This window comes from Centruroides vittatus, unplaced genomic scaffold, assembly GCF_030686945.1.
Source record: "Centruroides vittatus isolate TY-2023 unplaced genomic scaffold, ASM3068694v2 contig_134, whole genome shotgun sequence".
NCBI lineage: Eukaryota > Metazoa > Arthropoda > Arachnida > Scorpiones > Buthidae > Centruroides > Centruroides vittatus.
This window is the reverse complement of record NW_027120852.1, coordinates 1898968-1925842: the sequence shown is the minus strand read 5'-3', so window position 1 is coordinate 1925842 and position 26875 is coordinate 1898968. Positions and strand designations below refer to the sequence as shown.

Below are 26875 nucleotides of genomic sequence, written 5' to 3'. Positions count from 1 at the left end.
TCACACAGATAATTAAGGCCGGTAGATTACAGCGAGGCTTCCTATAATGGCAACAGCTTCGCCGGGGCTCCACTACGGGGCGAAAGGGACAAGGCCGAGAGGCCGTCCCAGAAAAAGGTGGATAGATGGGGTGACTGAAGATCTCCGAGACCTCGGAATCGAAGATCGGCAGAGGCTATAGACCGAACGAGATGGAGAAGGATTCTGACTGCGGCTAGAGACCTCCGAGACCCATAATGCCAGAAGTTAATTTTTACCCAATTAAATTTGAATTATTCCTTTATAATTCCCGCTCTAAATAAGTTCTGTATTTTAGTGAAGGAAACCCGACTAATTGATCGGAGTATATATTTTTATTTTCCGAACAAGGGGTTGAAGTAGCTAGATCGCACACTTTTCGGTCGGTCTAACTCTTCCGAAAGGGTGAAACTGAAGCGCAAATGCTATAGAATGAAATTATGTAGATGTAGAATTTTATCGCCTCCTTTCTCCTCTTATTAAATATTTGTTAAAAATTATTTTTTTATACAAATAAATATTAATGTAAGTTAGATATTGAAAACACTAACCATAAAAGTATTTGGGTAAACGCCCCGGGCTCCTTTCGGTGTTCGGAGTAGAGTACCTCCTACGAATGCCTCTGCCCCATAAAATGACTCGGTATTTAGCTTTGTCGGAGTCGCGCTCGTTTTCTTTACCGACTCCGCAACCCCGGGAGAAAGTAAAACCACCGGAACAATCGAAACTTGCCGGCCGTGCCAACAAGTTTTCTGTCCACTCTATATTTTATTCCTCCGGGCATTCGTACTATTATTGGCGTTTCGTAGGAGGAATATAAAGAAAGGCTACCGGCGTTTTTCTTTTACTATTAATTAATATTTAATTACGTAGACGAATTTTACCTTACCTCCCGTTATAACATAATATTGTACTCGTCTGGCATTCGAACCTCGACCCGACGTTTCCAACCCCCAAATCCGGAAAGGTCAAAACGGCCGTCCTGGGGATAAGCGGGCGCATCGGCGTCTAATCCGGGGGGACAAAGATTAAGAAAAGAAATTCGGCACGGTAGTTCCCACGTCAGGGACCGAGGGACGCGTTAAACAAACGACGCTAAAAAGTTCCGAAAGTCGGAAGGAGTCGCCGGTGGAACTTCCAGGAAAACTCCCGCAGCGGGGGAACGGGTCGTTGCCACGGTCGAGCGGGGTCACTAAAGGGACCCGCATTCCGGCAGAAAATTTTCCCGGTCCGGAGGAATTCGTATTTGCGTGCGGGGAAAACTCCGGGTCTTGAGCCATCGCGCGGGCTGCCGGAAGAGAAACGGAAAACCTCTCGGGCTTCTCCCGCCTTCGGCGTCTAACGTAAGGATTACGGCGACGGTCACGGACGAGTAATCGAAAAAACCGGGACGTCGGGCCGAATGCCGTGTCTGCTAATTTAATTAATCCGTTATCGTAACCGACCGTAACGGATTAACGGAACAGCCGACGCTTATCCCGAATCCAAATCGACAACGTTCCACGAATTTTAAGGAAAAACGAAATTAATTTTGAGTATTTTAAAATTTATACTCTCATTCGACTTCTTAGCCATTTGTTTTTATTGTTAAACGTATGTAGGTATCGCTCGGCCAAAAAGTAAGAAGGATTAACGTTAAAATGAAAACTAAATTACAATTTGGTTACTTTAGTTTTCTGTTGCAGTTATGTTTATCATCGAGTACAAAGGAGATAAAATCCGGAGGACAGTGGGGCGTTCGCATTTCGTGGATACGTTTTAAGCAGTGTTTTCCAGGATGCCACGTTTAAATATTTGGTCCGCAGGTTCCGTTTGATATTCGGTGGCCAACGGCACAGTCTCTAAGACTTAACGTTAGAAAATATTACGGTATCCGAAAAATTGAAGATGTATTTTCGATCGGTGTCTACTGGCCAACGAAACCGAGCCATTTCGTACCGTCCGAGTACGGCGATAAACGCGACCGCGGGAGGTGGGATTAACCAAACTTTTTATACGCTTTTCGTCGTAATGTTCGCTATATTTGACTTCTATAACTACAAAGGTTATCTTACGTAACACCGCGTGCCCAATCCGACACATTTTAAAAATTCTTTACTCCTCTACTGTACACGATTTAAAGAATTTTTTAAATGTGATTTGTTGTCAGATTTGTCAATGGCAGTGACGAACTCTTACGTAAGATAACCTTTGTAAATATAAATTAAATACTATAACATAATATAATAGGCCTATAAGGGTGAGAAGTACGAAATAGTCTATTATATCATTTCGTACTTCTAATCAGTTACGGGAAACTAAAGGAGTTAATCTTTAGTGTTGTTATTTTTTACCCGGGCAACGGTTTCTCATCGGTTTTCTATTACGGTATATCTCATAATATAATCGAAATGAGTTGATGATAATAATAATACTAAAGGCACCCCACGGCAGGCGTCCCTACGACCTGGCCAGGATTCTGTTGACAAAACAGCGACGAACAGCTGGTTAGCTCGGGGATGCCTCATTGGAGAGACGGAAGGATTCGTGATTGCCGTACAGGATCAGGTCATAAATACTAAAAACTGTACTCAAAGATGCAACACTCACAAATGACACGTGCAGAAAATGTCACATCGTGCCAGAAACTATGCAACGCGTCACTTCCGGTTTCAAGCTCTTGGCACAGACAGATTATTTACACAGAAATAATCGAGTAGCTAATATAATACACCAAGAACTTGCAAAGAAATACAAATTATTAGACATCCACGAACCATACTACAGATACATTCCACAGACAGTATTGGAAAACAACACCTACAAAATGTACTACGACAGAGCCATAATCACCGATAAAACAATTTACCACAACAGACCAGACATCACACTCATCGACAAACGCAACAAAATCACATACATTATAGACATAACCATTCCAAACACTCACAACATACAAACGCACGCACTGAAAAAACAGCAAGTACACGGAACTCGCCCAGGAAATAAGGCATCTGTGGAGGACGGACAGAGTGCTAATTGTGCCTGTCGTTCTCTCTTCTACAGGCGTGATACCACACACACTACACAAAATCCTGGGCACATTACAATTGAATAGAAACACATACATCGCACTACAGAAGGCCGTTATATCGAATACGTGTCTATTGTTAGGAAATTCCCGAATACAGACACACACGCTGACACTTAATTTTGTTTTGTTTCGGTTACTATGCCTCGACTCTGGTCCGGCATAGACACAGCCACCGGTGTCGATCGAGTATAACCCACAAAACCCAACATAATAATAATCAGCGCAGAACCCGGCGAGGAGTCGAAAGTCGATATTTGGTACAGTTAGGGTACGTGACGAAAATGTACGAAGAAGGGATTTTTGGAAATTCCCCCACGGGGGAGAGGAAGAGAGTTAAGAATTACTCCGAAGAACTTGGCTTCTCCGTACTATTTTAGATGCGGTATTTTTTTTTGCGTTTTTGCGCGAAATAGAACATATATTTAGACCCATCTAAAAATTATCTAATTAGCCTGGGAAGAAAGGGGGACCTAATTCTTGCAAACGATAAAAACGGGTAAAATCGGCTACGCAAGATATCCTTTATAGTTATATAAACCAAATTCTAATATAATACAATAGAAGGGTTAGAAGTAGGAAATCAGTTAATCTGAATGTTTGCTCTTATTTTTCACCCGGGCAAGGCCGGACTTACCTGCTAGTATATATAGCCTATATAGGCCTATATATAATAGCAAACCGATGAGAAACCGTCAAGTGCAACATACTAAGCAGTTCTGTGGGAATAGTTTCTATTCCAAAACCGGAACTGTATTTTTTCCCACCTCTAATCCGAGTTGGGATATTATATTAATACCGACTAATATAATTTAAATAAGTTCAATATCGTGTTATTTAAAAATTGAACTTTTTGTCAAAAAACATTACAATTAAAATGAGTACAGTACATAACGACGAAAAGCGGACATTTTGCCAAACGATGCAGAAAAGAATTCATCGGTGAACTCGACGAGAATTCATACGGCGGTCGGAAAAAATAGACGACATTCGTATTTTGTCCGGACCTTTAGTTTCTTTAACAAAATGTGAATTAGGATAGACAGGTGTTCTAATTCCACCGTAGAAAGGTCGGCTTTGTTAAGTCGTTGGCCCGCCTCTACCGAGCCTCGCAATATTATTTCTCTCCATTCTTTTTTTTCTACTGCTATTAAGTCGATTATTCGTATTATTCGTTGTTCTCGGCCATTTCGTAGTTATAAATTAAGTTTAAACCCTCTCTGCATCGAGTATTATTTAAAATCGTTAAACTAAAAACAAAAATGACAGTTTAATTATTTCAGTAAGATCATTTGTATTCTTGCCTATTACTCTTTTCTTGGATAATACTCGGGGCGAATTCTCTGGGCTTGTTTAGCGTGCGCCGCGTGCTTAAGAGAAAGTTTGACTATCAATATACTTTTTATATGAGAACGAATATGCCAATAATAATTTATTCTAACGTGTAAACTCTTTTATCGTTTGTGTTAGCTTTTACATTGGCAGCTAGCGGCTAGCGGTTTTAAGTCTGTGCCATGCTCGATCTCGATCGCTTCGTCGCTTCGTCGCGTAGAGGTTTGTCGTGGCAAACGAGTGTGTCTTTCGAAGCATTTAACACGGCCGGATTGTATCGAAGGCTTGCGGTACCCAGTCGACATATATGTATTGTGTACAGGGACAGATCTACATAGAGATTAATAGAGCTTAAGTCCTGGCCCCCAGTGTCGAGAGCCCAGAAAATTTGAATTATCATCGTAAATTGTTAATACTTTTTCATTATAATATATTTCGTGTGTAGATATAATAGGCTTTATAATAGTCCATACTTTTTTTATTCACACCAAATAACGTTTCTGCCTATCGTTTAGTGCTAGAGACGGGTCTATTATTCTTATTACAACTTTCAGCATGCCCAAAAATTTTGGTCAGGATTCCCCCTGATAGTACTTCATATTCGCAATCTCCGGTTTACGCGAAATGCATTTCCAGTGTCGTATTCTCTCGACGTTCCTCTTCTACCGGGATTCTCCCGTCACTTCTCTCTTCCTGGACTAATTGGCTATCGCATCTTGTTTCATATTCGGTTTCACTCGTGTAATCGTTACACTACACTCCTGTCAGATGGCGCTAAGGTCTCTCTCTCACACACACAAACGTCTATATCCCGAGCGAGCATTCGTGTCGATTTCTTCCGCAGCGTGGCGCATAGGCAACGTCAGCTTTTTCACCCGATCCGAAGATTAAAACTAGCGCTTTTATCATTGGGTACGTTCCGGTACGCATCGAACGGCGCACGGATGAACCGCGATGTACAAAAATGTGTTCCGATATTCACCGATGAGTACAGTGCATCCGACGAGCGCGGCGCTCGTCGGTTACATTTAGCCACTTTTAAAATAATCAGAAAAATCGAATAAGACTGTTAGCGTGTTATATGATTTAATTCCATTCACTGTAATTAAATATAAGATTATTTGACCACGATTTTAAAAAGTTTTAATGTCCAATTGAAACGTATAGGCTGTGTCGCGAGTAGTAAGTAGAAGACTACCTCGAAAGCGGAGTACGGAACTTTATCGTTTTTGTATAGAGAGATGCTATTAGCCGCTATTGTTGCTGCGACGGAGCAACAATAGCGGCTAATTAAAATATTTCATTATCATCATTTTTACAATTCGTCTGTTTTAATCCAATGTTATTTTGACAAAATAATTCTAAAAATACCGATGTATCGCGACATATTGTTCGGTTGCCAGACGTTCTAGTAAAAGCACATTAAACCGTTCACCCACGCATCGGTTGTTGCCGAGACTGATACATACTGCAGTGTACCCATTGTTTATCCTACCGTCGACGTCGATGGACTCGTTACACGTTAAATAAAATGGAACGTAGCCAGCGCATAAAAGACAGCGACGGCAGTGAGAAAAATGAAGTATTCTAGTGCGGGTTGTGTTTACCTACGTATCACAATAAGGAACAGTTTTTTTAACATCCGTGTCCCCAATATCACTTTTAAATCTGTCCAGGACTCTGGGGGGTTTACTCGTGACGCGTACTTTCCGATGTCAATCCAACTGACGATACCGAATTTCACGAGAAACTGAGATCTTTTATGACCGAAGCACATTCTAGCCAATCCACGGATTTTCCTCTTGTCACCGAAACCGAACTCGAGCAGGTTGTGTTTTCTGCCGCACCTACCAAGTCTCCTGGACCCGATGGCATTTATGCAGTTACGCTGCAGAAATGCTATACTCGTCTCGAGTAACTCCTTTTAAAGTTGTTTAATGGTTGTTTATATAATTCGTATTTTCCGCGATGTTGGAAAGTGGCAGAAGTTAATCTTATTTCGAAAGATTCAACTAGCACAGAAACCCACAAGTCTAACCTCGGTTGTGGGTAAAGTTTTGGAAAGGATTCTGCCGAACAGGCCGAATCCTTTGCAGGCGCTATTCCGCGTTTCCACAAAAATTTTAAACAAGTACTGGAATCGACACCTTACTTACAAATGAATGATTTCTCCGTAAAAAGATACGGTAATGTTTAGAACGGAATGCTCTAACTCGCAAGAGGAGTATAGGGGGAATGACGAATAAAGTAAAATATAAGGCGACTTAAAAGTTGATATTTTCTCACTCTAAAATGCTTCCGGAAATCTTTTCTGGCTACGAAGTTAAGTGGCGTCGTCAAAAAGATCTTTCGGGGAAAGGAGCAAGAAATGGGATAGGGCGAGCTGAAACTGTTCCAATGTGCAACGTACTTAAAATCTACGAATTTTCCGTTTCCGAAGATGGTACGAAACGATAAAAGAAAATACAGAAGTGAGTGAAAAGAAGATGCCGAACGCAGTCAGAAGTGTTTCGGAATCGAATGGGTTAGTTCGCGTTGTGGTTAGCAAAATATCACACCTGACTCTGTACAGATACGCGCAAGCTAAGAAGAATATGAATAACTAGGCAAGATTTTCGGCGGAAGTATTGCGCACAAAGAGAAAACAAAAGTCACGGTCATCGCGAGTCGGCAAATTAGTCATCGAACATTGAATAATAGACTGGCTCAGTGCCAACAACGATTGTATAAAACCCTGACCGACTCTGGAAAGAGCGCGATCATCCAGGAAAGTCTGAATCCAGTGTCTCCAGTCCCGGACATAAGACTGATTCCAACTGCCATAGTCCAGGAGGTCGTCGCATACGGTCATCGGACCACCTATCAAGGTATATCGACTTTGTAAACTCTCTCCCACTCGAGGTTAGGCACGTGACTAATTTATTGGTTAGATCGCGAGTAGCGATAGGGATATTTTATCCGCATTTTAGCAGTAATTATCTGTATACCTTTATTTTATGTGTATTTTATTGTATGTTCGCTTTTGTTAGTTTAAAAACCTTTATTGTTATTTGTCAAACCTGTCTCCTGTCAAAGGAAGGACGTCTGTCGACTTACTGACGCACCTCCCCACTCACTTTTTGCCCTCCTAGCCATCCAACGACAACGAGGTCGGGTTTTACCAACCCGTGCAGCGTAAGTGGTCAGCGAGGTTTTCCCCCTGACCCTCTGCTTATCTCACACTAACAAGTGTAAACAAAGCACCTACAACCGTCTGTGTCGTTTTACCAGCAATGTATTCACGAAGATACATGTATTGCAACTGAAAATGAGCTACGCAACACCAATGAAGATCATTGCTGATTCTCAAAAAAGCCACGTGGCTCGTTACACTGAGGAAACTAGAAGAATTTACTACGGTCTCGAATCTGATGGCGTCGGGCGGCTTGCTTTATGGTTTCTGGTTTCAAAAGTGATCCCAACGTTTTGGGCAGAAAATGAAAATGATGCAGTGCAAATAACGATCACGGGAAAAACGCACGGATAGACATCTATTGTACTGTACGTACGCCATCATTGTGATTTGGATGAATCTGCATAAAACTACCTTAAAATATCTCCTGGTCTTTGTGCGACTATACATAAAGTGGATAGAAGATACATAAAGTAGAATTAATTATTTTCAACATAAGAATGAAGACATGTCTTTATGATATACATATTGGTGATCACGGTTTCACATCACCAATATATAGCTCCAACTTACCCCATGCTCTGTTTCAATATATCCCAAGTACGAAGTAAATTGTTTTCTTTTTGTTTTTTTTAAACTCTCCGCCCTGTGGGCACTAAGAGGGCCTTTTTAGCCAGCCCATTATAGATTGGGCCAGGCCCACAATGGCCGGGGAGGCGAGGAACGGAAGCCGACATATCCGGTCGGACCATCCCCCGAAAAATACCTGGGGATTTTTCGATCCGTCCAGATTCGATCCCCGATCCCCCAGAGCGGTAGATTGCCACATCCACCGCTCGACCATCCGGCCGGGAGTCGAAATATTCCGGACCGCCCTAAATAAACCGGAAGGTAAAGAAAAATCAGCGGGCTGAGAGGACGGCAGCAGCCTCGGCCGCTATCCCGTTCTTTCGGTGGCAAATATTACCTAAAGACACGTAATTCTATTCTCCGGTCTGTTATCTCGGGCGGACGACAGTTTCTGGTCCCGATCGCTCGACATTAGGCCCGGTGCCATTTTGTCATCTCGCTTCTACCGGATCGGGCGCCGAGATCACGTCGGTTATTCCGGGAAATATTTGGGAAAGGAAACCGGCGAGCGACGATTAAAAACCCGCCCGTTAATGCCGACAAAAGTACGTTTTTACCTGCGGCGAAGAAAGACGGCAATTTTCCGCGCGTAAATAACCAGACCCGCCGATTGGCGGTGTGACCGGACCTTGCCGTGCTCTGATGCCGAGAGGCGGCCGCATCGGCGGCACCTTAAGCGGTCGGCATTTCGAAGATTCGCATCATACTGAGAAAATCTACCGCACGGCCCTGGGTGTGACGAAAACGAGGCGGCCGAAATTCGACCAGCCCGATGTACGGAACGGTCGCCGGTGCTTCCCGTTCCGATTACGGACGCCGCCAAACTTTCCACGGGATTAATGCGTAATGGCGGACGCCGTCCGGGCGTTTCTACCCGGGAAACCGGCCAAAAATAATTGCTTTTCTCTCCCACTCGGTAGACCCACGGATACAAAAAGTAACCGGCTCCGCCGCCGCTAACAGCCACACCTTCGTGGCTGTTAGCGGCGGCAGAAAATGCTAAAGAAACAACGGCGGATGCGCCTGCGCCAGCCTGTTTTGGTATTCGTTCGTTTAATATCTCGGGGCGGGTAAAGATTAAGAAAGGGAATTTGGCAGGCCGCGGGCCGGCTGACGTACCGGCGGTTAAACGTAGAGGGAGTCGCGCTTCCTCTTATCTGGAGAGGGGTCGGACTTGACCAAGATTTTACCGGTTGTTAACATAACGCCAATAAACGGGAGATGCCCTCGGGGCATCTCCCGTTTATTGGCGGCCCGGGACTATGGAATTTGGTATTTGATAAACTACTGACGAATTTTGACTATTGCAATGATCTAAAGGTCCAAGCTTTTGCCGATGACTTACTTATAATGATAGCAAATAAAAATTGCGATAAACCGACCGATGAAGCTAATGGAACACTTCACAAAATACTGCAATGGAGCGAGGAACAGATGCTACCAATTAACTACGCTAAGTGTGAAGCGATGGTGTGTACTCGAAAAAATAAACGTGGACAGTTACAAAAAACCCTTAAACTCCGTATGGATAACAACAGAATTAAACAGGTGAAAGTTTTGAAATACTTTGGAATATTCTTCGACCCAAAACTCAGTTGGCAGCATCACGTGAATGAAATTAGCAAGAAAACGAGTCAAAGAGCTAACCTCCTCAATTGGATTGTTGGAAAACACTGGGATTAAACTTTACAAACAGCAAATTAATTTATAAGATGGCAATTGAGCCAGCAATTTTATACGCTGTCCCAGTATGGCGAGACGCACTTAACAACACACGTTTGCAAAAAATTACTGTCGATACAGAGAAGAGCAGCAAGAAAGCTTACTCGTGCTTATCGAACAGCCCCTACAGCTGTCTGGACCAATGCCAATACACATCACGGCAAGAAAAACACTTTGGAATTGGCTCTGCACTAATATTCGACTACACGGTTATACACGGGAGGATATTGAAAAACGAATTAAAAATAAAATGATTCCAAACAGCTACTCGAATATACTGTACCTGATATTATTAAAAAATATGAGATTGATAGAACTAGTAATGATATATGCCTCGAACTACACCCAGCAGATATGCACAGCTACGAAATAAGCCCGAATCAAACAGATACTTTCAGTGGACAGAGTACAGTACACTGATGGCTCTAAGCAAGAGTGCGAAGTGGGAGCTGGTGTGTGCATTCAAAACAACAGCAATAAGACAATATATGAGGCCAGATTAAAACTTGCTAAACATTGTAGAATTACGCAAACTGAACTATGGGCCACGTACAAAGCAATCACCCAAATAAAAGATAACTTAAATAAATACAAAGGTAACATAAAATTCCTTATTGACAGTAAGGTGGTTCTTCGTGTCTTGGCAAAAACCGAAAACATCACGCTACTGGGCAAAGAAGTTATTAAAGCAGCGCAATATCTCAGTACTACCCGCGATATCCAATTCAGTTGGATACCAGCTCATAAAGGACATAAAGGAAACGAACTGGCCGATTCTTTGGCCAAGATGGCTAGCACTCTCAAGACGCAGGATACATATACCAGGTTACCAAAATAAACACCGAAAAATTCCTTAATTGAATGGGCACTAATTGAATGGCTGGAAGATTGGAATAATTCTACAACGGGGAGACTGCTACCAGTTTATTCCCTCTATTACTAATCGCGTCAAAGCTAATTACTACAAACCTAGATCCGAAACCACCCAATGTTTAACGGGGCACGGCAGTTTTATGGCCTACCTCTACCGCATTAAGAAGAGAAACACTAATAAATGCCGGTGCGACAATAATAGCGTAGGAGATGCCCTACGTTTTATATTCCACCGCGAACGATACGAAGGTCAACGCATTCCATTCTATAGGGAATGCATTCAAGGACAAAATTGGCCACCGACACTACAAAACATTTTTGATAAGAAAAATCTGTGGAAGTGTTTTGAAAGATTTATTGAAAGCACCCGGGCTCTTCTGCCAGACTTCTACAGGAAAGAAAAAATTCCCGAGAATGAAAACAAGAACAAGATGACCAGGAAGACAGTGAAACAACGGAATCGACAGTGTAAAATTCTTCTGTACATAGTTTAGTTTTAGATTCTAGATTAAAGATAAAAAGGGAAAAAAAATGGTATTCCCATTACTATGTATCGAGTCCTCACGTATAGTACCATGTATTCAGTATTATTATATTATATAATAGTATGCTGATATTTTCATTTTCCCTGCGTACTAAAATTGTAACCAGTTCTTAATATTATTGTAACATTGCAGTGTTCGAGGTTACTTTCTACCTACCCATATGTGATGGGTTTTGCATTTTACTGTAACCGGGTCATTTCTTGTAATTGTTAATATTGAATAACGGTATTATCAACTTTAGTAATTATGGTTATTAATGATTTCCGATGCAGCGCTCTGAGGTCCTAAGAACTTTTTTACCTTTACTTTTCCCCTTCTTACTTTATACCTTTCCCTTCAGAACCCTTTCTCTTCCTAGTGCAGTGTTTTTCAACCTCTTTCATTGAGTGGCACCCGATTGAAAAATAAACAATCGTGACACCCTTGACCAGCGGCGAATCTAGAATCTAAATAAGGGGAGGCTAATGGGTCAGATGAACCTTTTGCGAAAACGAATATTACGCGCAACGCTGGGGTACCCTCCGCGAGAAGAAAAATTTTAAAAATTGACAGTTTGAAGTAGCATTTTAACAATATAGTCTTTATTTAAAAAATCTCATAATAGATGGCGCCACACGCAATTATATTCATTAATGAATTAGTAAATGGTTTTTTTTTTAAATAAAATCTCGTAACGACCGGGAAACTTGCGTGACTCGTTGCTACATTTTTATACCGTGATTCTTTTAATCGTATAACGTTTTGTTTTTTTAAAACTCTTTCCGCCCTGTGGGCATTAAGAGGGCCTCTTTTTAGAAAGCCCATTACGGGTTCGGCCCAGCCCACAATGGGGGGTAGGTGGTAAGGGTCAGGGCCCGACATATCCGGACGGACCACCCCCCGAAAAATTCCTGGGGATTTTTCCACCCGTCCGGATTCGACCCCGGGTTCCGCAGAGCGGTAGGCCACCACCTTGACCGTTCGGTCATCCGGCCTACCTTTCGCCAACGATTGTTTTTCTAATAATAAACATCGTTGGGGGGAATTGTTCCTCGGTTGGAAATTATACGTAATATTTTAATTTTTTCCAGCAACACCATTGTGGCATTTGGAACTGCACTTTTTTTTGGAAGTACTTTTGCACTTTTTCGCACGGTATGCCATCGACGACAAAATGGACAATGGATAATTGTTTATTTTCGGTTTAATTCTCGACGTAGATCGCAATTTGATTTCGTTTACTTTACGTCCATTATTTTATTATAGCGTTCTTTAGCCTCAACGAATATTCGTAAAGGAGGATGCACACATGCGGCGCGGCAAGGAAAAGCGGCAGAATGACGTCACTTTTTCTCGCCGCAGAGGTCTATTTCGTGCCGCTTTTCTCATGCCGCGAAAGTTGGTCGAATTCTATCTTTCGCGGCGGCCGCCGCCAAGACGCGTTTCTATCAGCCAATAACATTTCGTCTGGCAGTCACGTGAGAAAATACAATCACGTGGTGTTTTAATGGCGGAAAGTTCGACGTGGTTAACCGAGATAACTAACATCAGAATAAAGAGGAAAGAATAATAAATTTAACACAAATTCTACAGAGATACAGTAATCATATATTATTTAATTCAAAGAACAAAACAACCGAATCTTACTCGAAATAGTATTCTTTATCGAGAGATCTTAATCGAAGAGTAAGCCTATTTTGTACATCAGTTCTTTATCGATCCAACAAAATATCTCGGCAAGATTCTTGCCAATACGATATCTCTAATCCAAAATATTCATTCGAATCTTCGACGAAATCTTCTAGCTAAATAAAACGAGCCGTACAAAACAAAATTTGTAAACACGTGGAGAGCGGAGTGTCGATATCGTTCGCCATCTTGAATACTGAACGCATGCGTCGAAATGTAAACGGATTGCCGCTTGTGTGGTCGTGCTGCCGCGCGGCGAAAACGCGTTTGCGTCACCGCTTTTCCTTGCCGCGCCGCATGTGTGCATCCTCCTTTACACGCTTGTTTGAAAGACCGCGACACGAAATTCGCATGCCACAAGTCGGAAGGCGTTGTGCTCTACTTTTTCGCTGGATGGGCCTAACGCGGCCGAATAAAAAGTCGACTGCCAAGCACATTTAAGTAGAAAAATTCTAGTTAATTTCTTGTAGAAGTTCAGTTAGTTATGGCAACGCAACACTCGGGCAATCTGCCTAGGATGCCTTCCGGAATGTCCATTAAGGGAAACTGGTCCCTATTTAGGCGTTACAGACTTGGAGAAAACCCGGAAAACTCCACGTGGCCAGCCCGTCCGAGCGAGGCGCGAACCCACGACCGAACTCCCAGTGTTCGGGGTATATAGTCTGCTCGGCCACTGGGGCCATTTCTTGTAGAAAATATAAATGTAAGAAAATGCCCAATGTTTCGAATAAAAACAGTTTCTCTCCGACGTTCCAAAATCTGAAATATTAGACGAATAACAAACTCACCGAATTCCGACCGATACACATTTGGTTAGTAACGAAAACAAAGCGCTTATCGATTGCACGCGCCTTGTATCGCGTGATAATCTAAATTCCACGAATTTCGAACTATTGTTTTTTTTTGGAATTGTGTAAACCCGTACAAACTATCGCCGGAACAAAGAGAAAGTTACCGAAAGTCGAAGAACGGTTTGCTGCATACTAGAAGTACGAGTGATATTAAAAACATCTATGTACAGTACAGTACAGTAAGACCCCGCTTAACGCTGCCTCGATATAACGCGGTCTGCTCGAAGCCTAAAAAAAGCTCAAAATTTACGCTGACTCACATTATAGCGGCATTTCATTGATTCGTATATAATGCTATTATTCCCAAACACGAACCAATCGGCAAAAGGTGGCAATTCGTCGTAGCGCTGTACTTTCCTTAAATGTATGTTTAGTGTAATTTTGAAAAAAATATAACATCACGGATGCCGTAGGAAATATCGACTTCGCTTGGCAAGCATTAACTGATAAATACACGAACTGAGCGTGGAAGAAGTTATGGCTGAGGTATCCAAGAATTCTCAACGAGAAGATCCTATCGCTGTATCGTTAGGTCGACCAAATTGTCAACCTAAGCGACTAGATGTACAGTACACGAGCAGGATATTGAGGAGTTACCGCAGGTTTCTGGTAAGTCTTACCAACAAGGAATTCACGTAGAACTGGAAAATAGTGATTCTGAAAACGAAGGACCCGAAGAATTTCTCTACAGATTTCCTTAGTAAAAGTTTGGTAACCATAACCGAAATCGTCGATCAAATTGTAGCAAACGATCCAGATTGTAAAAAGAGAGCAAAAGCCAGACGAGGCGTTTTGGATACCATCTCCCGCTACCGACGTTTGCTTTTAAAAAAAGAAAGGGACAAATGATACTACACGACTTTATTACAAAAAAACAAGAATTTCAGAAAAGTCGGGACCTTCGTCACAAAAATGAACTTTACATTTCTGTGCGCATATGTTTATAATGCAAATTAATATAAAAGTAACTTTACTGTAAAATTTGATTACTTTTGGTCGCGTGTTCCCCTTTCCCTATTTACTCTACGTTAAAACGACCCCATTTAACGCTGTTTCGTTCAGCGCTTCGTCGTCTAGGAATCCCCGCGTTAAGCGGGGTCTTACTGTATGAATATTTTTAATTTGTCATGTCCGAAAACTCTATTTTTATTTATTTTATGTCGTAGAATTTAAAATGAGTTTTAAGTGAAAACAATTAAATGGTTTTCGAAAGTTTCAAAAAGAGGAATTTAAATTTAAAAATTACCAAAACTAAACAATTTTTTAAATCGAGGACGGGCGGAAAACTTGATTTTAATAATTTACCGGAGCCGAACGAACGTGACTAAAAACGGTATCGAAAAAATTACAGAAAATTTTCGAAGGATGAGCATACCTAAAGCCCATCATTTAGAAAGTGAGAAAGTTCCACTACAGCAGTAAATACATTTGTATTATCTTCTTCCGATGTACATCGTTTCCAGTCGATATTACCAATAAAAATATATAATTTTAAATTTGCAAGTCCGCAAATTTCTTTCCATCGACCAAAAGTCCACTTTAGCAAAGGAATCTGTGATGTCACTGCCTACGGGGCCATCCTCCTCCTAAAACACAACAACAAATTTCACATTTATTTTCATTTTAGAAATAATACATTAACCAGACAATTTTATTATTAAAACACTTACCGTATATTTCCGCAGATAAGACGATAGTCGAATCATAAAAAGGCCCCCAAAATCCGAGGTCGTCTTATTTTTTTGTATCTTACAGATACAAAAAAATCAGATTGAAATTTATATAAATTAAAGCCATTATAAAAAACGGACAAACCGTAATTATTTACTAGTAGAGAGTAGGGCACGTCCACAAAATAGAATAACCCGTACGACGTTTTTGCGAATAGTCGAGGTCGTTACCCGAATGCCCGAATCGGTGCGAACGTTTGCAACAATAGCGAGGCGGAAAATAAAATTTGTTCGTTCGAAAACTTACGAATAGGACGTAATTCCGTACACGCTATACGGTATTATTATTCGGACGACGATCGCCGATCTAAACTAAATTCGTAGGCCGTCGATAGTTTGGGGTCGTCTTATAGGACAGATATATGTTAAAACTATAAAACTTCGACGAAAATTTATACCACGTCTTATCTGCAGAAAATATACGGTAATCTAAACAATGGCACGCGATTGGCTAATCTGATCGCGTCCGGGTATGTGGGCTTGTTAGAAATAACAAAAGTAAAACAAACATCTCTTGGAGAGCTGGTGTCTACAGTTAACACTTCATTGTGGTTCTAAAAAGAAAATTATATCTATTAATTAATATATGTAAACGGGTCCCATCAAAATTATTTCGCGTTGCATTTATTGCCCGAATATGTTAAAGATTCTCTCTTGGATCTGCAAGAAGTAAAAAGTGGGCTGTTCGAAACATTTTGTGGGGTTCCGGCAATTTTCCGTTACGTTTCCGCTGGCCGCTACCGAATGCAGCTTCTTCCAATTTATCCGCTGGGCTGGTGCGCGGCATCTGCCGGCGAAATGTGAGACTATTGAAGATTGGCCTCGTGTTTTATATGCACGCTATCTATTTAGTCTGAAAAGTGTTAAAATCCCTTTAGCTAGTACAGTCAAACCTGTTTTTATGCGGGGGATAGGGACCGCATTAAAAAAAAACGCATAAAAACAATCTCACGAAACTTCACGAATGGCTGTAAATAATAGTTTTCGCGACACAATTAAAAAATATTTTTTTAATGCGGTCAACAGGGACCGCATAAAAAAGTCTCACATAGAAAATAACTCAAAACCGTACGAAATAGAATTTATTGACAACAGATGTCAGCACTTGACTGCATCGTCTGGTCTATCGTCTGTTTTACATATTTTTGTCCAGGTGGTGTTTTGTTGACTTAAAAAGTAAATTATTTCATTTTTCGCATATTCGATGCAATAATATTACTATAATAAGTGCATTTATGCTATAATAAGTTTATTTAGCTATAATAAGTCAACGTGAGACATGACGAATCGCACGAGACTAGTCGCCAACTATACCGCACAAATTAAAAATTCGCATTAAAAAAATCGCACATAAAAAGAGCGCATAAAAACAGGTTTGACTGTATTCTCGATACTGGCCGGATAGCCGAGCGGTCAAGGTTAGCAGCCTGCCGCCCTGGGGGACCCGGGATCGAATCCGGACGGGTCAAAAAATCCCCAGGAAATTTTTCGGGGGGGTGGTCCGTCCGGATATGTCGATTCCCGTCCCTCACCACCCGGCCGCCCCATTGTGGGCCTGGCCGAACCCATAATGGGCTTGCTGTAAGAGGCCCTCTTAGTGCCCACAGGGCGGAAAGAGTTACAAAAAAGAAAAAAAAAAGTATTCTCGATACTCTTTTCGGTATCCTGCCTTATGTAAATATTATCCAAAGTAAATGCAAGATAACAGAATTTTTAATCTGTTTTTTATGCAACATTACTTAACCATGGTCACACCACGCGACTTCCGGCCGCGAAAGCAACTGCAACCGCGACTAAAAAGAAGTTTGTTCTACTCGTGCAGATTGCAAACGTGCATTCAATCAGCAAACACCAAATCATACAGTGACAACATTGAAAATAGTTCATCATCATGGCGGAAACTTAGAAAATTGATACTTTTACAGAATCGAGATTGATCGAGCTTATTCGGGTTCACGAATGCCTGTGGGATTTTAATTCTTCGTTTATCGAAGATTTTATCTCTTCATGTATTCTCGCCAGCTCTATGAAAATGACAGCATTTTTTCTTTTATTCGTTGCAGAAAAAGGACTGCTTGCCATTTTAAAAAGAAGTGGCTAAAATTCCGTAAATACTCTGAAGTAGAACGTAAACCATCATCACGATGGTCAAAAACAAGCTACTGTAATTTTATTGGTTTATTATTGGGTCACGTGTTTCCGAGTTGCAATGCCATCCTATTAATACAATGGTGCCTCATATAACGTACTTAATCCGTTCCAGGTGCACGTCCGTTAAGTGAAACGTCTGTTATACGAAACGCATTTTCCCATAGAAATACATGTTAGAACATCTAATTCGTTCTGCAGCATAAAATAACTGTGCTGTATCATAAAAAAATGAACATGGGGTGCGTTCTTTTATTCCTCCGCGTAACTCTACGCGAGCGACATCCGTTTAAAAATTCCTGCGGAACGCGTTCCTAAATTCCGATGGGAGCGCGCGTCGTCGAGCGCGCATCATCGAACGGCAAAAACGGCCGCTTGTAGCAGTAGTTTACGGTGGAAAGCAACATGGCGTCCTCCGTGGCTCAGATAGTTTCGTTTCCGGGTCCATTATGTGGTTTTATGAATGAAAATTTAGAAATTGTGAAAGCGCAAGTTAGTGCACGCGGTGATGTGTCTTTACGAATTTTTTTCGAATGATAGCCCGCATTCTAATTTTTTTTGTGGCTATTTTGAATGCGCTTTCAACAAATAATCCATTTTATGGTTAAATTTTACAATTGGAGCCCTTCTCTTGCTTTTAAAAGCTCATATTTTAGAATTATACATTCTCCATCACGATACTATCGATAGTGCGGGCGCCGCCATCTTTCTTTCTTTCACCGTCGTTCATAAATGCCTACAAACAGCAGCGCACTCCCGTAGTAGCGGAGACGCAGAGCGACCGCTATTAAAGAACGCACCCACGGAGCAGTCATCAATTATACCGAAAGTCCGTTGTTCGCAGCCAGTCCGTTGCTCGAGTGACGTAACGGCCAAACAGCAAGTCCGTTGTTCGCAGCGTCCGTTATTCGAGGCGTACGTTATACGAGGCACCACTGTATATTGTACAGTACTGTACAATATATTAACGCCTTGTTCACCGAGATTTCCCCGTAAAAATTTAAATTAATGATTAAGAATAATTAAAAATAATTAAAAAATAATAAAAACGAAAAAAAAAACGAAAGAAATGTGTTAATTTTGAAGAAAAAGCTTCAAAGTACAATTTCCTTTTTCTCGCCTATCCGCGAAATCTGACACTGATGAGTCATTGTTTACACAGCTGGATGACCTTGAGAACAGCTGGTGTCGTCTTTCGCGGGACATTCTCATGAAACTCTCGGGAGGAGAAGGGTAAAAAGTAGGGTGAATACTAGATGGTGGTATATTTCTAAATATTTTTTTTTAATTACGATTTTAATTGATATTTCCGACCCCCCCGACTTAATTAAACGTAATTATAAAAAAATCTATTAATTAAAAAAATTAAAAAACTATTGGATGTTGTTTTTGACATCAGAAAATAGCTTTAAATAACTTTACCGAAGTAAAATCGACGCACTAGAAGTTTAGAAGGATGAATGAAGTTCCATAAAAAAATCCCATAAAAAAACAATTAAGCGTTAATCGCGGTCATTAAAGGTTAATTAAAATCGCAATAAAATTTTTTCGCGCGGGTAAAAATTTTTCAAAAAATTTGGAGACTTAGAAAACATTCCAAAGATCAAAAAATTTTTTTCGGGTCCCAAAGTACCGTTTTTTTGTAACGCTATAAAATTTTGCCCGAGTTATCTCGGGTTTGGACGTCTATGCACGTCAATGGTCGTTAATTAATAGTGGATAGAAACCATTAATAAATCTAATTTAATAATGGTAAAACATTCCATTTTAAATATCATATAAAGATAAATCAAAAAGAAAAGCGAGTTTCACCCTAGAGTCTATGCAGTCGGTGCAAAGTGAAATATAGTGGCCACTTCAATACGTATACACTGGGCAAGTTTGCAATGAATTATTTGTATTAGTTAGAACCATCTTCGTTCATAAATCTGTTTTAAACATGATAATTTCCTGTCGAGTTTCACTGTTATAGAAAGACGAGTCACAATATGGTTTTGCGATTGGAAAGCATTAAGGCAGATAAAAATTTATCGAAAAATATTGGCACAATATGGCAAACCCTGTATGGCACAGAAAAATGTACTCAAAAATGTGGGAGAACAACTCTTTATGATGAAGAACAAGCGGACCTTCAATGTCACAAATGTTCAATGATGCATTAATTAAAGAAAGCAAATGAATTACTTGAGTAACATTGTATTAAATGTGAGCTTTTGTTACAGATTGTCCACAATAACTTTGGCTGACACAAAATGTGTAAAAAATTGATACTGCATTTGTATTCTGCCATATCTGCCACCAAAACAATAAAGTAGTCAAAATCTGAAGTTATTCCCATCCTTATATAGTCTCAACTCTTGCTCTGTCAGTAGGGTTGCCACCCAACCGGGTTTGACCCAGAGACTCCGGGATTCGGCGAGTTATCTCTGGGCTCCGGATTGTGCAAGTTGAAATAAATATGTACAAAATTATATGCAAACTGTCGCGTATATTTTTTCCCCCCGTGTACCGAATTACTAGTGTGGTGGTCGTTGGCTTAAATACATAACATCTATACCTGGCGTAGGCGCAGTGCTGCTGCGTGCTATGTAGTTGTACTCTCTCTTGTGACTGTTCTGTCTCTCTTGTGACTGTTCAAGAGATGTCTATTGAGAGTGACATGACATAGCCTACATAGGGGACAGTTTGATAATCAGTGTTCGTTTTGGTTGATGATTAATGGTAAGTTATAAAATATAGTTACTCCTATCGTTCCACGCTCTAGTCAGTCTCGAGCAGGTTAAATACCGTTACATAACGGTTCTGTTGACCCTCAATTTTTTTTCAGATGTTTTTTGTCTCCAAATTTTTTCAAAAATTTTTACCCATGCAAAAAAATTTTATTGTGATTTTAATCGACCTTTAATGACGCACGATTAACGCTTAATTGTTTTTTATGAGATTTTTTAAATCAAATTTCATTCATCATTCTAAAATTCTAGTGCACGGATTTTACTTCGGTAAAGTTATTTAAAGCTACTTACTGATGTCAAAAACAACATCCAATAGTTTTTTTAATTTTTTAATTAATAGATTTTATTATATATATGTTTAATTAAGTTGGGGGGTTGGAAATCATAATAAAAAGTATAATTTTTCAAAAATATTTAGAAATATATGGCCAGCTACTGTAGTATTCACCCTACTTTAGACCCTTCACCTCCCGAGACTTCTATGGAAATGTCTCCGGGTTTTTTTTTGGTTTCTTAAATCGTCGTCTCCGGGCGAGACTAAGTTATGAGGTGGCAACCCTATATGTCAGACTGTCATTCGTTTGAACCACTAAAAGAAGTCTTGCATAGGAAAAGATTTACTAATGATGATGATATGTTTAGGACATGGTGCACATCTGGCTTTGATCACAATCAAAAACATTTTCCACAGATGGGATCAAATGCAAGTGAAGCCTTCACACTGTATTTTGGAAAAGGAGGGATTATATTGGGAAATAATAGGAGGTATCATTTATCAAAATAATGTATAACAAATATTTAATAAATTTACTTTAGTTTTTATTCATCTTCATATATTATGAAGGAGAGTGATTAAGTAAGTTACAATAAGAACACAAAATTTTGTGCTGCCATTTCACAAAAGCAACTAGGACTTCTCACAAAAAGCATGCTGCTGTTACAAGACAACACACGTCTCACTGTGTCATTAGGACTACAGAGATTCTGAGAGAAATGAAATGGAAAGTCTTGGAGCATTCCCCCTATAGTTCTGACATTGTTCCTAGCAATTTCCATTTGTTTGGACCCCTTAAACAAACATCTTTTGGCAAACATTTTCCCAATGATTGCACTGTAAAGAGAGAAGTCACTACTTAGCTCTGACAGCAGCCAAAAGAATTCTATTCTGCTGACTTTCTTCTTAAAAAGATGAAACAAGTGTCTAAATATGGATAGGGATTATGTTGAGAAATAAAGGTTGTTTTTATACCAATAACCAATTTACTTCAATTTCAATCTCATTTTGCAACTTAATTAATGACACTTAACAGGACGTACTCGGCAAATAATTAGATTATGAAAACACACCTTATGTTGCCGTGATAATTTTATAATCTAATATAACTTAATTAATGACTCTCCCTTGTATTATGTATAATCTATTGTAATTACATATCACTTACTTATTCAGTCAGATAGGAATCAATCTTCTCTGTCATCTCAGGTACAGCTTTAAATAAATCTTGAACTAATCCTAAATCAGCAACCTGAAAGATGGGAGCCTCAGGATCTTTGTTGATGGCTACTATAGTCTTGGAGTCTTTCATTCCTGCCAAGTGCTGAATGGCACCAGATATTCCTACTGCTATGTATAATTCCTGAAGTAGTATTAAGAGCTTTAACAGTTTAGTTTGGCAATTAATATAAAAAAAATAAAACACTAACTGGAGCCACTATCTTTCCTGTCTGCCCAACTTGCATGTCATTAGGGACAAAACCAGCATCTACTGCAGCTCGAGAAGCACCAACGGCAGCCTTCAGTTTATCAGCTAGACGATAAAGAAGTTGAAAATTCTCTCCACTCTTCATTCCCCTTCCTGAAAATTAGCGAAACAACAGCTAGCATGTTTTTTATTTCTCTTCAATTTTTTTTATCCTCTTTTTTGACTCACCTCCAGAAATAACTCTTCGTGCACTAGTCAATTCAGGTCTTTCACTCTCTGTCAGCTGTTGACCATTATACTGAGATTTCTGGTTCTCTATCTGACTAGCAGGAGCTGCAATATACATAGTACATAATTTTAATTAACATACAAAATTTTAAACTTACTCTTATGTAATAATTAATTTCTTATTTATAACAACTTTTAAAAATTTAAAGTGACTTATATTTTATATTCTTTGTCATAGCCTTATAAACAATTTTATTTTAAATATAAATTTACAGAATTAATATAACACTTCTTCATATTCTCTAACATAATACATATTTATTGATGATAAATAAGGTCAAACTACCATTAATTTCTCTTTGTTAATGTTTTAGTTACACTTGATTCAACACTGGAGTTGAATTTGAAGATATAAATTGATGGTTAGGGAACAAAATTAAAAATAAATGCCAGAATTGCAGATCTAGTAACCAGGACCTCTGTTAAATTTGGTCAATCTAGCAAACCTGTACAGTGGTTGGAGCATGTCAAGTAAACAATATTACCATACACAAATGAGTGGGGATAATAAAGGATCTGGCTAACCCTTGCCACTTAAATACAGATTTTACTTAGTTTCAAACAATCTAGGTGAAAAAAATATATATATGAAATGTGCAATACCATAATGTTGTAAATGCCAAAAAACAAACCCTTCAGGAGAGGTAAAAATACTTTTTCTAGTAAATGAGTTCATTTCAATTTTACAATAAATTGGTAAAAAACTCACTAGGTTACAAATTCTCTGGAATATCAAAAATGATGTAAATATAAGCTGTAATGTGGCATTGAACACTTCATATATACATTAAAGAAGGCTAAACTGTCTTTACATATCTGTCTTGTCCAATCACCAGAAAGCAGTCTTGGTTCAGAAATGACCTTTATTAGAGGCTACACCTCTGCAAAATTTTGCAAATACAGTTAAAAAACATTCACTGGGGATAAGCCCAAATAATCAAAAAATATACATTGTTTCAATTAAAAATGGCAAATGGTATTACACACTTTAAAAAATTTAATATTAGATATAATAATATAAATTATAATAAAAAAATATTTAAAGTGTATAATACTGTGAAAATCCAAACTTTAACAAAAATGAGTCGCCAATTTCATTATACCTACTCGATAATTGTTGTCATCTACTACCTGAGAACACCTCAATTTACATTTTCTCGATGGCGAAAGCAATGCTTGCCCGTGATCCCTTGACCTCCTGGCCATTCTCTACTGTTTTAATATTGTAATTAACGACCAAAGGGACAGTCATTGTCCGTTCCTCTAGGATTAAAATCCTCAAAATTTCCTGTGTCTATGTCTGTGTCAATCGGATTTTCTCTCTTGACTAACGGTGCCAGTGAGGACGAACCTACCCGACGATCTTGAACCAGACTTTCCTGATCCAGAACCTTTCAATAATCTTCCAGAACGATAACGGACGAGACCTGGTCTCAGTCTCAATGAAATCTATCATCACCTTGTGGACATCCTCAGCTCCAGGTATTTATCAACTCGTGAACCAATGTAAACTCTCTCTTGAGAAAAGCAGAGGTATCTAGACCTATTTTAGGTTGATTTATTATAACTCATTTAACAATATAAAATGTATATGTATTTTCCTTTACAAATAAACAGTTATTTGTTTTGTTAACCTAGTATCTGCACGAGTCAACTTCCTACTCGTTGTCTTGCAGTCTCCATCCCGAATCCGAACGCCTGTGCATGTGGCCGCTCGCATTACCTACTTTTTAACCCAAATCAACTCACAGTCATGGCTCCCATGTCAGATGAGAAACAGTGGTGTCAGTCTGATGAGACACCAGAGGTGCAGACCCTCTGGTCACAATACCATCTACCATTTTTAATTGGAATCTCAAATGAAGTTTAATATAAAGGATAATGAAACACTCAGAAAGTGACAAACTGGAAAGTTCTGCAATATTAACCTATCTCTTGTTAGTGGGGTCCACATAACCTATCTAACTCTAAGGAAGATCTTAAATGATTATTTTGCCCTTTTTACTTCTAAACTGAGACTAACAAATGTTGTTCAGCAATAGATTACTATTGCTCAGGCCTGAATCATTACTCATTAATAAAACAAGCATAAATGAAAAAGCAAATCAACAAAATGTTAAGAGATAACATCAATTAGTTGTGTAAATTACTAGAATTTTAATTCTATAACAATAGGGCGCATTTGGGAGAACTGAACTGGTTCAAATACCTCATTTAAATTTCACAGCAGGTGGGTAGTTATCAAGCCAAAGCACACAGCTCATTGGCTGCTAATATATCATGTGACAACATGATGATCCACAGTCTGCTTTGAATGTGAGTGATACAAACAAGTTTTTGATTATTTCATTGTTATCATTTTATATATCAAGGTTTGTATAAACTTATTATGTTAACTGCACCATACATTATCATAATTGTAGACAAAGTGTTTTTATCCAATTATTTTCACCATTTTTGAAACACTTCATCAAAATTGGGAAGATACTGAGCAGGAGATTTGAACCATCTGATTTGGGGAAAGTTGACCAGTGAATCAACTCTTCCCATTTTTGCACAGAAGGACCATCAAAGGGGAAGCCAGCCCATTAGGTATTGGTTCCAAGCCCAATAAATGGTGAGAGTTGGTGTCAGAAAAGGAATCTGATCGTAAAACTTTTATGTCAAAAGCAAATGGAATAATAACTCACTACTCACCACACTGAAATTATTTTAAAAAATTACATACATAGAAACTTTTACGGCATGGTAATGCATAAATATTGACAAACAAACATTTTCGAACCCCTTCTGGGCTCTGCATCAGATTCCGAACCGTTTCTAGATGGATGTTTGGATTGCCGTTAAATATCAGTTCAATTCAGATGACGTTTAAATATCAGTTTGATCGTTAATTCACAGCAAACTCTAGTCACCCATTATACACGAATGGGCTGACTTGTTGCGCATGCACAACGTGGTTTTTTGTAAATCCTTTCGAACCTATGATTGAACTGATATTTAAACATCATCCAAATCAAACTGATATTTAATGGCAATCAAACATCCATCTAGAAATGAGCCCTGAAGGCACCTGATGCAGAGCCCAGAAGGGGTTCAAAAATGTTTGTTTGTCAATATTTATGTGTTATCGCACTGTAAAAGGTTCTGTGTACATAATTTTTTTCAAATGGAATAATGTAGAGAGAATATTCGAGAGTTTAGGCATACCCCTCAAGCAGTACACAGTCAAGTTGCCCAAAAACTGCAAGAAATGAGCTTGGGCTACCAAACCAAAGAAAGATTTGGCTAAAGAAGTTAGTCCAACAAAAGGGGAAATGGAGTAGGTATTGTAGTCAACAAGGAATTAAAAAATGGTATTTGTGAGGTAATCGGAAGAAGTGTGACAGGATTATCAGTGTTAAGCTGGAGATCGGAGAAAGTTTTGTCACAATAGTATTCATGTATGCACCCAAAACAGGATGTAGGGAAGAAGAAAAGGTTAACTTCTAGGCAGAATTACATAACATGATAATGGAAATACAGTCCGTAAAGAAATTATAAACTCAAGTGGAAATTTTCTGTGTCTTAATTTCTTTTCATCTACAGTCAATTGCTACTATATGAGATGATTTTAATTAGTCTTAAGAATATATAATGAAATAAACAAGTCTTTGTATTGTATCATTTTAATGAACAATCAAAAATTTGAATTGTTATAATTTTTTGTTGTAAACAATTTATAAACTCAAGTGTGAAAACTGATTATTACCGTTGAATGGAACGATCCACTATGCATGTATTTATGTAAATTAGTATGTGTAACATTTTGGGTGAGTCTAAGAATTCAAACTAAAAAAGTGACAAAAATGCCAAGGGGAGTAACCTTAACTGAAAGTGAAATACGAAAAATCTATTTCATTAAGGGAAAAGGATGGCCAACTCGTAAAATTGCTTCAAAACTTGGAAGATCTAAACTGCAGTACAAAATGTACTAAAAAAGGGTGATAATTATAGCAAAATTAAACGTACAGGACAAAAACCAAGTCTGCAGCCTCGTGACCATTGCCGCATTGCTAGTCTTGCAACAAATGAATCATTGTCTACTCGTGAGATAGCTGCAGTTTTACCAACTCCAGTGTTCCATCAAACTGTGTGGAAAAGCTTGAGAAAGAATAAAACAATAAACTTTATGAAAGTAAAGTCCAAACCAAAGCTAACAGAGTTACATCGGTCAACAAGGCTGCAATAGGCAAAAGATCATGTTACCTGGACAACTGAATGGAGAAAAATAGTTTTCTCAGATGAGAAAAAGTTTAACCTGGATGGCCCAGATGGCCAAGCATATTATTGGCATGATACAAGAAAGAATCCCAGGGTCAAATCCAGTAGACAACAAGGTGTAGGTTCAGTA

At 39.2% G+C, this 26875-nt stretch overlaps 1 protein-coding gene across 2 annotated transcripts in view; it reads right to left on the bottom strand.

The window, feature by feature from the left end:
• The window catches only part of wal (electron transfer flavoprotein subunit alpha wal), a 100998-nt gene that overhangs the window by 56232 nt on the left and 17891 nt on the right, over positions 1-26875 (bottom strand). Inside the window, exons 7-10 of one of the 2 annotated variants that reach the window (XM_067289194.1) lie at positions 22423-22527; positions 22196-22347; positions 21934-22128; positions 15293-15467 (exon numbers count right to left, since the gene is read on the bottom strand). In XM_067289194.1, the coding sequence (XP_067145295.1) occupies positions 21934-22128; positions 22196-22347; positions 22423-22527 (452 nt within the window). In that variant the 3' untranslated portion in view covers positions 15293-15467. Of the gene's footprint in view, positions 1-15292; positions 15468-21933; positions 22129-22195; positions 22348-22422; positions 22528-26875 lie in introns of those variants that run through there. The other variant, XM_067289195.1, reaches the window with a different exon arrangement.